The 17,859-nt window shown below is 31.6% G+C and overlaps 2 protein-coding genes across 5 annotated transcripts; one reads left to right on the forward strand and one right to left on the reverse strand.

Moving 5' to 3' along the window:
* The first annotated feature begins 4,032 nt into the window (after positions 1-4,032).
* Positions 4,033-8,384, forward strand: LOC123212932 (rhamnogalacturonan I rhamnosyltransferase 1-like). 4 transcript variants are annotated; one of them, XM_044632177.1, is made up of 8 exons: positions 4,033-4,696; positions 5,468-5,535; positions 5,616-5,704; positions 5,788-5,950; positions 6,082-6,371; positions 6,851-7,055; positions 7,499-7,656; positions 7,757-8,384. In XM_044632177.1, the coding sequence occupies exons 1-8, from the start codon at positions 4,435-4,437 to the stop codon at positions 8,028-8,030; spliced, it is 1,509 nt and encodes a 502-aa protein (XP_044488112.1). In that variant the 5' UTR covers positions 4,033-4,434; the 3' UTR covers positions 8,031-8,384. The 4 variants fall into 4 exon arrangements, with proteins under 4 accessions (XP_044488112.1, XP_044488115.1, XP_044488113.1 ...); XM_044632180.1 differs by having other exon boundaries at positions 5,468-5,479; XM_044632178.1 differs by having other exon boundaries at positions 4,033-4,527.
* Positions 8,385-9,245: 861 nt separating this feature from the next.
* LOC123213207 (ribulose-1,5 bisphosphate carboxylase/oxygenase large subunit N-methyltransferase, chloroplastic) lies at positions 9,246-12,693 on the reverse strand. The gene is made up of 6 exons (XM_044632594.1): positions 12,182-12,693; positions 12,065-12,093; positions 11,566-11,777; positions 10,914-11,036; positions 10,177-10,581; positions 9,246-9,782 (listed from the first exon to the last, which is right to left on the reverse strand). Exons 1-6 carry the CDS (start codon positions 12,643-12,645, stop codon positions 9,567-9,569), a joined length of 1,449 nt encoding a protein of 482 aa, XP_044488529.1. The 5' UTR covers positions 12,646-12,693; the 3' UTR covers positions 9,246-9,566.
* Between the last annotated feature and the right edge of the window lie 5,166 nt (positions 12,694-17,859).

The following is a 17,859-nucleotide window of genomic DNA, read 5'->3' on the forward strand; positions in this document are numbered from 1 at the left end:
TCATAAGTGAGAGTTTAGATTTTTTATCTCCTATAGATGTGACTTTGAAATTGGACTAAAATTTGAGTAAAAAATAGTCATTTTCCTTATATAAATAAAATGATTATAAGAGATAATAAAATCGATAAAGTATTAAAATTTGTTAAAAAAAAGATTTAGGTTTACTCCAATATTATTGGATTTAACCATGTTTCATCATAATTGTTGGAGTAATCAAATTTGAAGGTTTAATAACAGTTCAAAATATTCAGCTATTCAATCTCACGTCCGGTTTAATGACTAACACATATTTTATTGTTTTAATCATATTACCTGAACCAGATATGTTATTGATTCACCATCAAATTGGTCAATTCGATCAAGATTATAAATACCGAGTTTCGTAAAAAGATATTAATAAAATTATGTGTGCAAATTTTATATGTTATTATATAATTAAGTGTTAATTTATCTTAAATTTTTAATTATCTAATTATACGATGACACGTTATTGTTTGTATACATGATATTATCCAAAAAATATTGCTTGTAAGGTACTACTATGTAACATCCCTCCTAGAAGTACTACCCACCAAAGGAGAAATATTACGAATTAATATCCAGAGCGTCTATTTTTTTTTTTTAATCTTTTAAAATACTTTAACATGAACGCATCACTGAAAGTGTTTATAAATTATTTTAAGAAAACTGAAAATCTGGAAACGAACAAAAAATGTATATACTCATGTGAAAACTCATCTAAAAGCATCCTAATACGTGGAGTAATCATATACAACTGTATCATTATCTCAAAAAGGTCAAAAGTCGATAAGAATATGTCACTGTATGCATGTAATATAAACCAGAGATAACATGCTCCAGTCGGATTTACCTACGCTGACCTGCCCTGCCTCGCAGCTACCTCGATCACTTGTACCTGCAATCATGAAAGAAAAGGAAGTGAGTGATAAGAACACTTAGTAAGGGAAAAAAATTAAGTAAACTATTTCCTTTTCTGTTCTAACTCACTCTCGGGACTCAACCTCACTCATAACCCCCATAAGAAATCGAGGGGATAATCTAGTTTATGTTTTACTATTTGGGTCATACTTTGTCCCATCTGATGTCTATTTGATACTTTCTATAAGCTAACTATAGAGGTTTGACACTTTTCTAAGCTCGAGCTCTCTTTTTTTCTCTTACTATACCATTTCTGAATCTGAATTGAGTTCTACTATGAGCATGCTCTACTGCAAGCGGACCCTACTGTAGGTCTATGTCCTACTACAGACGTGCCCTACTGCGGGCGGTGTAGTATAAAGTGCCCCCTCATAGTTTATAGCATGCGTGCGGGTCTTATATCTTACTAATTTTGCTTTCATCTAAATTTATTCATAACTCACCAGACATTACTCTTAGGACAACCCCTGAATCTTGAGCCCCAAATTTTTTTTCTTGCTTTTCTTCTTTTTTTTCTTTTTCTCTCCTTTCTTTCCTTTCCTTTCCTTTCCTTTATTTTCTTTCTTTTCCTTTCCAAAACTGCGAAATATTGTTTATAACCATGTTCATTTGACAGAGCAACCTTCTTTTTCATACAATTTCACAGTCCAAACAGTTTCGAATTCATACAAGCTATATATCGTTGAAAAGAGGATTCAAAGAGTTTTTCAACAAGCTATAATAACACTCATAATTCATTCGATAAAACAGTCAAAACGTGAGATTAAATCAGTGACAAAAATTGTCTTCTCTGTTTATTTGGTAAAACAGTCATTGTGGTTCATACAATATTTAACAGTCCAAATGATCCCCAATTCATACAATCTATATATCATTAAAAAGATAATTCAAAGATATTTCTAACAAGATATAATAGCACTCATAAATCATTAGATAAAACAGTCAAAACGTGAGATGAAATCAGTGGCAAAAACTGTCTCCTCTGTTTATTTGGTAAAGCAGTCCTTATGGTTTATACAATATTTAGCAGTCCAAATGATCCTCAATTCATACAAACTATATATCATTGAAAAGATAATTCAAAGAGCTTTTCAACAAGATATAATAACACTCATAAATCATAAAATAAGACAGCTAAAACATGGGACGAACTCAATGGTAAAACTGTAAATATTGTCTAACTCTCTGTCATCAACAAAATCACACACATAGACACCCAAAATGGCAAAACAACATTTCTCTACTTCAAAATCATCATTTATAATATAGATCCAAGGAACTAAAAGCCTAAAACATGTAACATATCAAGGATGATATCCCTTACCTTATTTCAAGCCAATTTTTTTTGCAAGTTGGCTTCCTTTTCCTTGTCTTGTTTCCTTTATCACCAAAATCACTTTAAATCAACACCAAAACATACTAATATATACATATAACATGCATCCAATACATATATAAGCATAAGTAAAGGAAAAATGAAGAGATCTCTTGATTACCAAGGCTTCCAAAGTGCTTCATTTTCTTTTCTTTTCTTACTTGTCTTCCAAAACTCCTTCAAATCCTTCATTTTTTCTTCAAAAAGCAAAGAAAAAGCATGAAGGAGGCTGGCTGTTGGATGAGGCAGAGAAGAGGAAAAAGTCTTGAAGTTTCTTTTGGTTTTGTCTTCTTCCTTTCTCTTTATATAATCTTTATCTCCTTTTCTTTCTTTTTTTTATTTTTTATTTATTTATGCATATCTATATATTTATATAGTTACATATATAAAAACACACACACATACATGTGAATATATATATATATATATATATATATATATATATATATATATATATATATATATATATATATATATATATATATATATATATATATATATATATATTTATTTAAAATTAAAAATATCCCAAAATAGGGTCAAAAGACATAAATGCCCCTAAAATGTACTTGAGGGTATTACACACTACCATTAGTTAGGGGTGTTCAAAACCGGTTAACCGAACCACTTTGCCAATTTTTTGAACCGAATCGAATTTTCAGTTTGAAAAAAATCATGAACCGAAACCGAATTGATTTAAAGATTAACCGATTTTGAACCGAATTGAAAATATCAATTAACCGAACCGAAACTTCAGTTAACCGATTTTTGAATCGAATTTCAAAAAATTATTATATTTTATTATTTTTATTCTAATGTTTTTGAAAATATATTCAATATTCTATTAATATTTTATTAAACTTTTATTCAATTTTTTAAAAACCGGTTCGGTTTGGTTAACCGGTTTTGAAAATTAAGCAAACCAGTAACCGAACCGAAAATTCGGTTTATATATATTTTTGAACCGATATCCGAACCGATTTTTTGAATAATCTATTTTTCAATTTGGTTTTTAGTTTAAAAATCGGTTTGATTCTGTTACTGGATAATTTTGAACACCCCTACCATTAGTAGCCTTGAAAAATAAAACTCTACTACTTAAACTCATCTCCTAAAATGAGAAAGCATTGGACCATTTCAAAGAAGAGTAATGTTATAAAAATAAATAATGTTTATAAACATTGATATATCACTATATGATTAAATAATTTTAAATTAAAAATAAAATAATATTCAATTATATAATGATATATCATTATTTATATATAAAATTATACATATTATTTATACAAATAATTTTATTATATAAAAAAAAACTGTTTCATCAAATAATTAAGAGTATATTATACAATAGAATTACAAGTGCTTTATCTTCTATACAAATTGTCAGTATTTGATCTCTGGCCGGTTTGAAAGAAAAGAATCTAGCAGAGGGCAAACCTTGATTTTGCCATCTACATTTTGTATTTCATATTTTCTGGTTTTGGATAGACGGAGATTCTATCTTATTCTTATCAATCATAAAAAAATATTTCCGAGATTCGAGTAATTTCTGATTCTAAAAGGATGTAAAATGGGATCATACTCATGTATTTATAAATAAATTTAAAAAATTCCCGAAAGGAGTTTAACTAGGAACGGCCCTACATTGCTTTAGTTCAAACTCATTAGTCATTTCGGATCAAGTAAAGAATGATAACGGAATATTATGGGTACCAGAATTTTGACCATTGTCTCTTTAACAAGATATTATGGTAAAGCTAAGCCAGAGGAAAAGGAGGAAGATTTTCCCAGAAGTTTCAAAATTAAAATAAGACGAACCGATTGACGGTTGTTTTTAGGGTCGTTGGGCCAGATTTATTTACTCATTTTTTTCTCTTTTTGGCTCGTGAATCTCATGTTCTTTCTGGGTTTTTTTTCCTAACTTTATTGATGTCTTGAAAGTTTTACCATTAACTCATAGATGGATGTAAATTATTATTATTTAAAACTTTGAAGATCTTGTGTTCTTAACAATGCAGGTTTGTTGTGAAACTGCAACTGGGTTTTTGTTAATTTCTGGTGAAAGCGGAGCTTTGATAGAGTTTGCATGAAGCGGCGATGAAGAGAATAGAAGGGAAATGGAAGTTAGATCGGAGAATATTCAAGTTAGATGCGACAAATTGCCAGCGCCGGTGATTCCCAGAACACGATTACAAGTTTGGTTTTTAAGGGTATGTTCCAGCATATTGCTATGGACATGTTTGGTACAGTTAGTGACCGTTGGAGAGCTTTGGCACCCTAAAATTTTCCCCAATCTAAGCAATAGAATACGTTGGTTTAAAAATGTTCCCCGCCAAGTGGACCTCGTTGTTCAATCTCCATCGCCTCCTGTTGCTCCAAGTTAGTTTCCTGATGCAACCGCTTTTCAGGATTTCTGATGTTCGGTTCTTTTAGCTTCAAAGTTGATAATTTTGTTTACTGATTTAATGTTTTTAAGTTGCTTTGTTACGTCCACTTGTTTGGCTTAGAGAATGCAATTTTTTTTTGTTACAGCGAGTGGCATAGTGTTAATTGTTTTGTAGAAGACGTGGTTTATTTGGTTGTGAATCTGATGTTGAATGGATTTTAGTTGGCTTGATACCGCATGCATATGATGATGTTGATGCTAGAATTAATATGTAGAATGGGGTATAGAGGCTTAGAAAAGGTGAGAAGGGTTATCTTTTTTCAGAACCAAGTACAGAAGTTTTTGTCGTTACATGTTGGATAGTCAAGAGTATTTCACTGTGAAAATGTTATAAATGAAGTATTGAAGTATGGAGGCCAATAGATTAAATGATCATGGTTTACTTGAGGCCTTCGGATTTGGGTGTGGTTTTCAGCACTAGGCGTTTCCATGTGAAACTCAAATTACCTCAATATTTTTGTTTCTGTTAGTATATGTGAACTGAGGCAGTTGTTAGTGCTTGTGCCTAAGATGATTTTGTCCAGCACCATAACCCACTTAAAAACTGTAAGCTCACTTTGCATGTGTAAAGACCTTTCTTATCTTATTTACATTGTATTATATTGTACCTTATAGAGTCTTTTCTTTTTAACTGAAAGAAATTCCTACACAATTTTATCTGCATTTGGGGATTATTAGTTTATGACGCTTTTTTATTTTTGCAGGAAACTATACAAGTAATGGTTTTCTCATCGTGTCCTGCAATGGGGGCTTGAATCAAATGCGTGCTGCAGTTTGTACTTATTTTACTACTTATTTGTCTGAAATCTTATACTAAATCTAGTTTTTTACTTGGCTATTTTGATTTTCTAGATATGTGACATGGTGACTGTTGCACGGCTTTTGAATCTCACTTTGGTGGTTCCAGAGCTTGATAAGACATCTTTCTGGGCAGACCATAGGTATGCTCTTTATTTCTAATAGTTGCACAATATTTTTAGTCCATGGCTGCTTTAAAGTTTAAACTTTTAGGTTTCTTCTGCAGTAACTTTGAGGACATATTTAATGTAAGACATTTCACTGATTCTCTAAGAGATGAAGTTCGAATCATCAAACGACTGCCAAAGAAGTTCAGTAGGAAGTATGGATATAAACCTTTTCAGCTGCCTCCTGTTAGCTGGTCAAACGATAAGTATTATTTGCAGCAGGTCTGTAAAGAAATACTCCATTTTATGTTAATTGGGCAAAGCAAGTATGTAATTCGTTTGTAAAGTAGAAAGGTGATCTATACTCTTGCTGAGTTACATACTCTGATGATTGTTTTTGGTTCAATTTGCAGATTCTGCCACTTTTCAGTAAACATAAAGTGTTGCACTTCAACAAAACAGATACACGTTTGGCAAACAATGGCATCCCACTTAATCTTCAAAAACTCAGGTGCCGTGTAAATTTTCGGGGCCTGAAATTCACTCCCCAGATTGAGACCTTGGGATACAAATTGGTTCGTATTTTACAAGAAAGGGGATCTTTTGTGGTTTTGCATCTGAGATATGAGATGGATATGTTGGCTTTCTCTGGTTGTACTCATGGCTGCACCATGGAAGAAGCTGAGGAGCTAAAACGTTTGAGGTTTGTTGTGTTTGAAAGCTGATTCTTTTCCTTTGTGACTGATAATACAGATTTTGAGTCCTATTTATAAAGAAAAAAAAGATATGAAATTTGCTTGTAATCATCATTAGGCTTAATCTGTTTATAAAGTTCTATATCTGTTGAACTGTACCCTGAACTTACTTATACTTAGAAGTCAGTCGTGTCACAAGTCATTGACAACTTTGCTAACTTTGTTACCACATAACTTGGAAAAGTTTAATCTTGAATGGGTTATGTTTTTGAAAACCAAATTACAGAAAATTATAGTTTGGTAATGGACGTGTCAAACGTCTTGATACTTGGAATTTTTTAGAGGAAAATAACTAAATTCCAACTAAAGACTATATGTTTTCACTCTGTTCTGTTTGTACAAACATAGTGTAACATTATTTTGTTCTTTACTTTTTTCGGAGAGATGATATTGGTATAATTTGCTTATCATTCCCCCTATGTTTCAGGTATGCATACCCATGGTGGAGAGAGAAAGAGATAGTGTCAGAAGAGAGGAGATCACAGGGTCTGTGTCCTCTGACACCTGAGGAGGCAGCATTAGTTTTGCAAGCATTGGGGCTTGATAAGGAAACACAGATCTATATTGCAGCTGGTGAGATTTATGGTGGTGAAAAGAGGTTGGCAGCGTTAAGGGCTGCATATCCACTGATTGTGAGTTTGTTGTGTTTCTTTAGCTTCTACTTCTGTAAACTTTGCTGCTACTATTGTTTAATCTGTTAAATTCTTGTGGAGCCCTTGGCTTCTGCCAGTTTTTGGCATTTCCATTCTGAGAAATGCTTTATTTAAAAACATTTGGATATAAAGCATTTGGCTGATTTAAATTATCCTTTTTGTTGTTGGGAAGCAATGTGTAAAATTAATCTCATAATGAAAAACTGTTCACACTTTTTTGAAGTGTTATTTACCTTCTTGTTTGAAACAAATAAGCTTGTGATGCCCTCCAAATGGTTGGATACTCTGAATGTGAACATCTTTACTAATTATAAAGATCTCCCTTTTTTTACTTTTACTAAAGAGGAATTCTTTTTGTTTGAATCTTTGCTGGAACTTTAGCATATAATATGTTGTATCTCAAGATTTGATTTTGACTTTAGGTTAAAAAGGAAACGTTGTTAGATCCAGAAGAATTGCAATCTTTTCATAATCATTCATCTCAAATGGCTGCCCTGGATTTTATGGTTTCCACAGCCAGCAACACATTCATTCCCACATATGATGGGAATATGGCAAAAGTTGTGGAAGGTCACCGCAGGTATGAATTCCGACCTTCAAAGAATTTGAGGAAAACAAAACTTAATCCATTAAAAAGAACTTGTGAACACATGCCTCTTTTTTTTTAAAATCTCGTGCAGGTATCTTGGGTTCAAGAAGTCTGTCCTGCTGGATAGGAGAAAAATTGTAGAGTTGGTGGATATGCATCAGAATGGGACACTTTCCTGGAATGAGTTTTCAGTTGCTATACGGCTAGCTCATGAGAAAAGGCTTGGACAGCCAACTCGGCGAAAAGTAATTGCAGACAAACCCAAAGAGGAAGATTATTTCTATGCAAATCCTCAAGAATGCCTTTGTGAGGGAGCAAATTGTGATGATTTACTAGGTCTTGATAACTCGAGCGAAGTACAGTAACAGCGCTGCAGATTTAACTTGTCTTGAAAAGGCATTCCTCTGAACCGGTGCAAGGCAGTGAGGACAACCATTCCAAGATTGGATGGTGGGATCAACCCATGTTGCTTTTTCGAGGTGGGATTTAAGGCTTTATTGACCATATAGAGTTCCGTAAGAAACGGAAGAAAAGATTGCTTGAGCATTTCCATGATTGGTCCATCATTTTTTTCATTTTTAATTTCTTCTGTTCTTGTATTTATTGTGTCCATTTTGTCTCCTTCCGCCCGAAGGTTTCCTGTTCATTGTGTTCAATGCTGTCGCATTAATTCATAGTTTGAAAATCCAGAAAGGCCAAAAGACTTGTTCCCAGACCAAGTATAATGAATCCTAAAAGTTTTATTCTCTATTTTTTTTAAATCTAAATATTTATTTATAAACAATTTTGTATTAAAAATCTTAATTAGAATTATAAGTAAAATCAGTATTTAATAAAGAAATTAAACATTTTTCATAATTTCTCCCCTCAATTTAAAAACTCACAATTTTATTTCTAAAATTTTCTTCAAAATTTGAAAAATGTTTATTTTTCTCTAAGTTTTTTTTCTCCAGCGATGATTTCTTCTCGACTATCGATAGACCCTCCCTTCTTCTTCTCCCTTGGTTGGTCACCTTCTTCTTTTTGTCTCAGACAAAGACGTTTGTCTTGTCTTAAATGAAGATTCTTTGTCTTCATTTTCGTCGGAGACAAAGCATTTGAGATAGAGATGATAGTCTTCCTCTTCAACAAAAGTAAAATGAGAAAAAAGAGTGTCAACCAATGAGGGAGAAGAAAGAGAAAAGGTTGGCCGATGGTTGGGAAGAGTAAATCACTGAAGGAGAAAAAAGTAAGAGAGAAATTGTAAAATTTCAAACTTTGAAGAAAAATTTAAAAGGAAGATTGTGAAATTTTAAAATTAAGGGAGGAAAATATTATAAAAGTTTAGTCTTTTTAAAATTTTAAAATTTTTTTTGTTAAGTGACAATTTATACGTAATTTTAATTGAGATTTTTAACAAAAAAATTACTATAAATGAATGTTTAGGTTTTCAAAAGTTGAAAGGTGAAACTTTGGGTTTTCAACATACCTTAAATGGGAATAAGTCTTTTGGCTATTCAGAAATTGTAGCGTTTCACTGTTCTTCAAAAGTGATAAGTTGAAATGTAGATGCAAAGTTTGAGGACTGATTCTAATTATACCAGGTTAACGAAAGTTCGTTCTGGATTTGAATCAATGCCTTGGTGTAATGCAGAGCAGCTTTTAAAAACAAATGCATTACTTTAAATTACATAGAAGCAAGCTATGTATTAACTTGTCACTTCAGTTAGAATCACTAGGTTAAGATTTTTTATCAAAACCTCCATTGACATGACCAAATGAAGCTCTTTTTTTGTCTGCTTCGGTTCTCACAGTGAGCTCAAAATGGAGGTGGCTCTTCAGGGAAAATAATGGTAGCTTTGGTGAAGTTACTTTCGGATTTCAGCTTAAACCACTGAGCCATTTGAAACCGTTCGCGTTTCTTACTTGGGCTCCCAGAAGATGATATCACCTTGTTCTCCAACAAGTCCAAGGTCCTTGAGTCTTCTTTCCTGGTAATATTCCAACTCATTCAATTCCAGTTCCCTCTCCTTGAAGATTCCATCAATTTGTTGCAGCACCCTCTTCTCTCCCAATCTTATTCCAACCGCAATTTTCAACCTTGGATCAAGATTTCCTCCTTCCAGCAACTTCTCATCCTGCAGCACGTTTTATAGTGATACAAGCTATGAGCAACCAGCTATACAGAGATGTTTATCTTTTCTACAGGAACAAGACAGGATAAAGTAAACGTTGGTTTGTGGCAGAAAAGGTAAGTGAAGGTGGTCTACTGTTTTTACCACTGTTCACTTTCAAAGCGTAATGTGATAGCAGATACAAGGAATTAACATTTTAGTTGCCACAATCAACCATGATCATTTTCCTATTTTTTAACAGAATTGGCACATACAAATTTTGAAAATAGAACAAGTAAACAAAATTCAGATTACATTCCCTTAACATATATTATCATGTGGCAAGACACAAAAGAAACTACAAAAGAGTTAACATGTACCAGATTATTAGCAATGAACAAGAAGGATGAACTTTTACCTCTTCAATGGTGGTATGATAGCCGGATAGAGCTGATTTACAGGCATCTCTGACCACCCGACATATAAGCTCCTCATTATCACGACTTACAGGCAAATCAAGGTGACCCCAGACTGTGTTTCTGAAAATTGATTCCAAGAGAAAAGCATCAGTTCCTCCAAGAGCCACAAGCCGCAAATATTGAGCCATTGTTGGTGGAAGAGGTTGGCCCAGGACTACGTCGAAGTATGCAGTCTCACCCAAGCCATTTGATTCAGCAATGTCAAGTTTGTCCCCAAAAAATGGATCTGACTCAGATATCACTAATGTTAAAGTATATTTATTACGATCTGACTTTGATTCTATGAACCCATAGTCCAGAGCCAACTCAGCATTACTCTTATTTAAATCATACTGGATCAGAACCTGACATATGATTGTTTAGTCAGCACTCACACATGAAAAAAATATGATGGAAACATAATAGTTTATCTACATGCACTAAAATGCCTTCTTAGATTGTCCTCTTTAGATTTGGCTGTGGATCTGGAGAAGCAATGAAGCAGCTATTACAAGCCCACTCCATATTATTCAAGAGAGTGTTTGTTTTGTATGTATTTCCTTATAAAATACCTTGGATCAATAGGATACCAATGATTCAGCAGATTATCTTAAAATTAGAAATAGTTTTGAGTTCCAATTTTGGATCACAGTTACTGCCAATAGAACAAGAAATATTTGAAGTTGATAAGTTTCACCTGCTCTCCAGCCCTGACAAAAACAGGAGACCGCAAAGAAAATAGGAGATCTCTAGAGAAAAGACCTGCTCCTTTAATCTCATATGCAAAATCTTCTGTGGATATGCTGGCGCTGTGGTTGATCTGATGAATGATCCAGATTTGCAGAAAGTTAATTTTTGAAGCAAAGCAAACAAAAGAACAAGCACTTGCTTTTCTTATCAGATAGTGAACATGGACTGTGTATAAATGCCAATCATTTAAAATACATTGTTTCATTATGTGCTAGTGGGACCTCTGCAAGCAAAAATTATAACACAAAGATCTACGATGCCTCTTCTACGATTGAATGGATAAAGCTTTTCTTTTCCTTATGTTCATTTTGCCAGCATATCGCAGAGCCACACACTGCAACAGAATTAAAGACACTAAAGTCTGTAGACATCCATCAGTATATTTCTAAGGTAATCTCATGCAGACACACTGAGTCACTGTCTGGTACCCTCCCAAGATGTTTTGACAGTGAATTAGTGCAAGTCCAGAAGATTCATTGTTTAATCAGGAAACTCCAGTAAAGTCAGCTGAAATTTTGAATAGCTGACATACTATAGACTCCCTATGTTTCAATTTCTTGCTAGTGAAAACAACTTGAGGTAAGAACTGAAGATCATACCAAGTCTGCAAGAGGGACCAAAACAAGATTTTGGCCACGAAGGCGCGAAAATGCCCTTGATCTGAGAATTCCAAAAGCCCACAAGAAGTCATCCGATGTGATAGGGTAAGGGAATAGTTGCTTGTGAGGGATAAGGATTTCTTTCTCTACTTTTTGAAACTCATTTTGAACATGTTCTTTAACACCCAATGTTGTGCTCAATAGTTGGGTTCCTGCATCAACATAATCGATCTCAAGGGTGAATGAAAAGAGATCAAGCAATGACCAATTAATATCTCAAGAAAAAAACTATGTTGTTTTCAATCTCCTTCACTCTTATTAAGATCAACAGAAGGTAATGCGAGTAAAGTTACCAAAATACGGCACCAACAATATTAAAGGCAATTAGCGATTCTTTAAGTGAAGAAGCAAACTCAGCAACACTTAGACAATGCCAAACTCATCAAGTTAACGTATCCTCCAAATATGGAAAATAACACAAGTCAAAACCCTCACTGACCTTGAAGCTCGACAAGCTCCTCTTCGGACCTGCACTGAAACAGTGATACAACATTTTATGAACCCCAGAAAGTCAAAACCATCAACAAATCAGAAACGCAAACCAAGCTACACCCACCAAAACACAGTTGAGTCCGTACTCTCAGGCAGAATATTAAGATAGACACGCCACGGAGAATCCTCTTTCTTTTTCTCTCTGATCAAAAACAGGGCTACAGAAATCCAAGGCTTCAATCCGCTACATACATTACCTATATCAGAAGCGGCAACCGTATCTGGGTTGATCCAGAACTTCTTAGGAATCTCCAAAACAACCTCGTTTCTACCAATGTCTCTCTGAGCAACCAGCCCCAGTCCTTCGGAAACTGTAGCCGGCCTTACGGGAGACTTGGCAGAGACAACACCCTCGTCGCAGAGCCACTGCCAGAAGGTCTGGACTTCTAGTGGTGGTGAAGATTGGAGAGCATATACACATAAAGATCTGGTTTTGAGGTGACAAGTTGAGATTTTTGAAAGGGTTTTAGAACAGGAGAAAAAAGAGGAAGGAAATGAAGAGAGTGAGTGAGTGAAAAGCGAAGCCATTGTTATTGGGTGGTGGGTACTGGGTAGTTGGCCTTGTGATTTATAGCTTGTGGTTTTTGGATAAGCTTTTTAGTTTTTATGGTAAATCCAACAATTCATATTCATTTGCCAAAAAAGTGCATTTGAGTCCAGTCTAAACCTAAACAATAGTCGCCTTGAGTACGGCTCAAATTTAGTATATTCAAAACCAATTTAGTTCCTTCCAACGAATCATTTAGTGACATTAAAATTAAAAAAAAATTGATCTAAAAAAGAATTATTGGACGAAACAAGATCTGATGCAACGACAGTAAAATAGTATGGTCTTGAGCAGAGTTCAAGTTTAACTCAGTTAAACTGAACATCAATCCAAATCGCATTGATCCCTATTCAAAATTGTTCTCTTCTCTTTTCAATTTGGGTAAGGAGACATTTCACTCTTTTGGATTTGGGTGATTGGTCTGGCTGGCTGGCTGGCTAGGACCCTGGGTTTCTCATTCTTGTAGGCTTTAAGCTTGTACCTGGAATGTTTTGGGCTCTGGACAAGCCCAACATACGGTCTTCGCTCTCCTCCGGGTCCTCGCCCTCAAACAAGTCTTACGTGAAAGGAAACGTCGGCAAGGCAACATCAATAAACATCATCCATATGATCAGCAATTCCGTTACCAAATTCTGTAACACAACATTTTCAAAACCAGAAGATTCTCCAGATGATTAGTTCAATCTTCTGTATTTTTTAATTTTATTTTAGCAAAAAGTGTAGTAGTTAGTTGTTTCAGACTTGAATCTGGTAGAACAGAAAGCCGCGTTTAGCTGAGAATACGAAGAACATATTATTATTCAGTCAACCATCTTCAGATTATTCAAAATTTGGAGCCGCAGGGAAAGTTCTTCCTCCCTCCAGCCCCACGAAAAAATCAACAGTTGGGTAGATTTTATATATATATATATATATATATATATATATATATATATATATAATATGAAGAGATTTCAGAGATTCTCTGATTTAAAGTCAAATAAATCGTTTATAGCCAGTAAATAAAAATTGGTTAATTGGCAAAATGCCTCATTTTTTTGAATTGAGTCAAACTGTTCATACAAATATTTTTTATTAATTTATTATTTGAATAACAATATTTTATATGAATAAATTAATACTGAAAGAAGTGAGTAAGATTCCAAACAATAATTTTATCATATATATATATATATATATATATATATATAATTATTAATTGAACTGAATTTTATAATAATTATTAAAAATTTCAAAGTGCCAATTTGAGTAAATTTGGTGCATGCATGCGTATTTTATTATTTTGTCTATGACGCGTACTTGTTTTGCAGGACTTTGAACTGAGTCAGCCAGAACAATGTTCCACTGCCACTGTATTCAAAGGCTGTGGGTGGGTGATGAATAATGGTCTTTTTAATTGCTAAGGGAAAGGAGACAAAAAGTAAAGTAGCTTGTTTTGTGATGAACAAGGGACTAAAATTGTAGTTGATATTTTATGATATATGATATATATTTTATGATAAAATATCATATAAATAAAAATAATATATAATAAAATATATCAAATTAATATAATATAATGAATATATCATATAATATAATATATATTATTGATATAAATTAACATATTTTTTAAATAAAAAGATAATATAATAGAGACGTATGAAAAATTTTAAATTTTAAAAATATTTGTAATATTTTTAAAAATAATAATGTATAAGTTAGAATTTTTTATTATTTTATTTTTTAAAAATCGTATCATATAATATAATGTTTGATATATGATATAAAAAATTAAATTTTTGATATATAATATGATATACGATTCGACTATCATGAGTAAGATGTCTACTCTTCTAATGGGTTGAGATATGGAAATAATACAATTGGGTATATAAATTTGTAACATTGACTCTTGATATTATTGTGAATAAAATTATATATATTTATTTTAAATATATATATTTAATATGTATTATTATATAAATAGATATTCTAAATTAAGAATAAAATAAAATATATATATTTAATATGTATTATTATATACATATATATTTATTTTAAATATATATATTTAATAAAATAAAATAATATTTCATACAACTCTATTATATTGAGTCACTCACTATTAAGAAATTCTTTTTTTGTATTTTTAGCAGAAAACAGGAGAAAAATGATAAAGCGTGTTGGTCAATATTCAAGAACAGGAGTAGAAAACTTTGACACGTGATTAAAAAAGCTCTTAAATGTCTCAGAAAAGGTCATGAAATATGAATCTGACTCACAGGAGGAGGAGAATAACTTTGTCAAAAGAGGGCGTCCAAATCATTCAAAACAACTCTATTTGAAAGAGTAATTAAGGGGACCCTCTTATTTGGGGTCAAATTATTTAAAATTAAGCTTGGTTGTATTTATATAAAATCAAGTTTTAGTTTAAATTTGAACTCGTTTTAAATATATTTGGGTTCAATTTATCTTAAATATGTTTGAGCTCAGCTTGTTTTAAATAAATTGAATTCAAGTTTAACTTAAGTCTAAATTTATCTTGATATTAAAATAATATTATTTTAATATATTTTGATCAAAATGATATCATTTTATATAAAAATTTTTAAAATCATAAACTTAACGAGTTAAATATTTCTAAAATTTATACAAAAATAATATTAAATTTATATATTTAAACTCGTTTAAATTAAACTTATTTTAACAAACTCATTCAAACTCAAATTGACATAAATTTGGTTTGAATATTTTCGTAGTCTTTTTTTGTCTATATAATAAATAAAATCAAAATAATAATGCGAAGAAAGCGCTAGGGATAGTGGAGGATTGAAGGGACAATTTAATAGTACGGCATGTGGTCTGGTCAATAGCGACTGCCTCCATTCCAAATTCCAATGTGAAATTATGCCCTAATTTTTACCGGGGAAAGCACTATTTTCACCCAAATCTTACCTTAATTTTAGATTTTATATATGATAAATAAAAATTTTAAATATTTATTTATAAATTAATTATTATTTATATCTTTGATTAAAGATAAAAGTAAAATTATTATACATAAACATTTTTGAAATTTAAATTTAAAAATATTAAATTTTTATGTATAAATTTATTTAAATTAAATTTGTTTTAAATTTATTTAGACTGATTTTAAATTTAAATAAATTTAAATGTATTTAATTTTATTTAGTCTTTATAATTAATAAAATCAAAACAATGATGCCAAGAAAGTGCTAGGGAAAGTGGAGGATTGAAGGGACAAGTTAATAGTGAGGCCGTGTGGTCAACCGCGACTGCTTCAATTCCAAATTCCAATGTGAAATTATGAACCTAATTTTTACCGGGAAAAGCACTATTTCCACCCAAAATATACCCTAACTCCGATCATATTATTAATGGGAAAAAAATTTAAATACTTATTCATAAATTAATTATTATATAAATTTTTAATTAAAAATAGAGATAAAATTATTATTTTATCTATAAATTATACAACTTTAAAATTTATATTATTTTACCTTTTAGATTAGAATTTCTTTCTTTCTCTTGCCACTATCATTTTGATTGATGGTTAACATTTTTCACCTATCTTTCAGATTTGGTAACAAAAGATGATGAAGAATAATATTTCATTGTATAGATCAACAAAAAGAGATAAATGATGACGAAATGTAGTTCTTCATCATATCATCTGGACGATGCGACGATGGAGACATCATCTTTTGTCTCTTTTTGTCAATTTGGATGATGAAACGTCATCTTTTGTTGTCCTTGACCTTCGTTTCTTTCCGATCAACGATCAATTCTCTAAGCCATTAGAGATGAAACTTTGAAAAAAGAGAAAAATAATTTTTTCAGAGTTTAATCATGGAAAGTGAATATGAGTTTTTTAAATTAAGAAGAAAAATAATATAAATTTTTTAAGTTTTAAGATTTATAGATAAAATAATAGTTTTACTCATATCTTTAATTAAAAATTTAGACAAAAATTAATTCATAAGTAAGTATTTAAACTTTTTATTTATTGTAAGTATGATTATAAATTTTAACCAAAATTTATATGAAAAATTGTCTTTTTCCCATTTTTACCGATGAACTTGGTCGAAACTATAAATTTGCTACACACGTTATGGCTATGTTCTACGCATTTGCGGAAAAATCAAATATAATTCGTTTGAAAATTATTTTTCAACTGTTCTGACATTAATTCATATATTAATATTTATTTTTATACATGGATGGTACCTTCTTTGATATTTCTAGAACGCTACATATGAAATTTATTTATTCAAACAACAAAATTTTGTATATATAAAAAGTATCAATTTAGGTATAATTAATTATACAGCATAATATAATTAAATATCTTTTATTAAAAATAAAATAATATCTAATATATTATTATTAGTATTAAGAATACCTAAAAATATATACGGTATACAAAAAAAACCACACACTTATAAAACATAATTAAAATTTCTCTGACAAGAACATATTATAATTCATATCTTATACATGTCAAACTATGTTTGATGAGTATTACTATGTGATATGAATATAAAAAGAAGAAAAATAAATGAACCAAAACATAAGATTTTTAATACCATTCAACTTATTCACAAAGTTACATATTAACTTATATAAGTTTATAAATTTATGTACCCATATGTGTACGTAGAGATCTCTCAATCTCAAACCCTCGTCTCCAATTGGGTTTTTATAATTATAGGACTTACGAAGAGTTACGACTAAAATTGGATAATCAAGAGATTCATAATTCAAACATAATTATAAATATTTGTTCCTACCCTGGCTTGTCTCTTTTCTTACCCAAGTTGAGTGATTTATTAATATTTGGTACTTCTATAAATCCATGACCAAAAAAATTACACGTAACCCTGTGGTGGAATTAGTCAATTAACAATTACAGTGAAGACTGAAGTTGGCCTCGTGCATGTAAAATATATAGAAAAAGGAAGGAACCCACGCAGCTCTTACTTGGGCAACTCTCCATTAAAAGCAATTTGTCCATCAATGGCGGCCGCTTTCACAGGTTGCAAGCTTTTACAAAGATTTTTCAACCATGGAAAAGAATAAAGTCCCTGGTCATAATGATTATTTACAGAATGGGTCTCTCTCTTTTACCTCTATATATACATTTATGCATCAGTAGGCATCTCACCGATATTTCCGCTTTCTTCTTGTTCACG

Source organism: Mangifera indica, chromosome 4, assembly GCF_011075055.1.
Source record: "Mangifera indica cultivar Alphonso chromosome 4, CATAS_Mindica_2.1, whole genome shotgun sequence".
Lineage (NCBI taxonomy): Eukaryota > Viridiplantae > Streptophyta > Magnoliopsida > Sapindales > Anacardiaceae > Mangifera > Mangifera indica.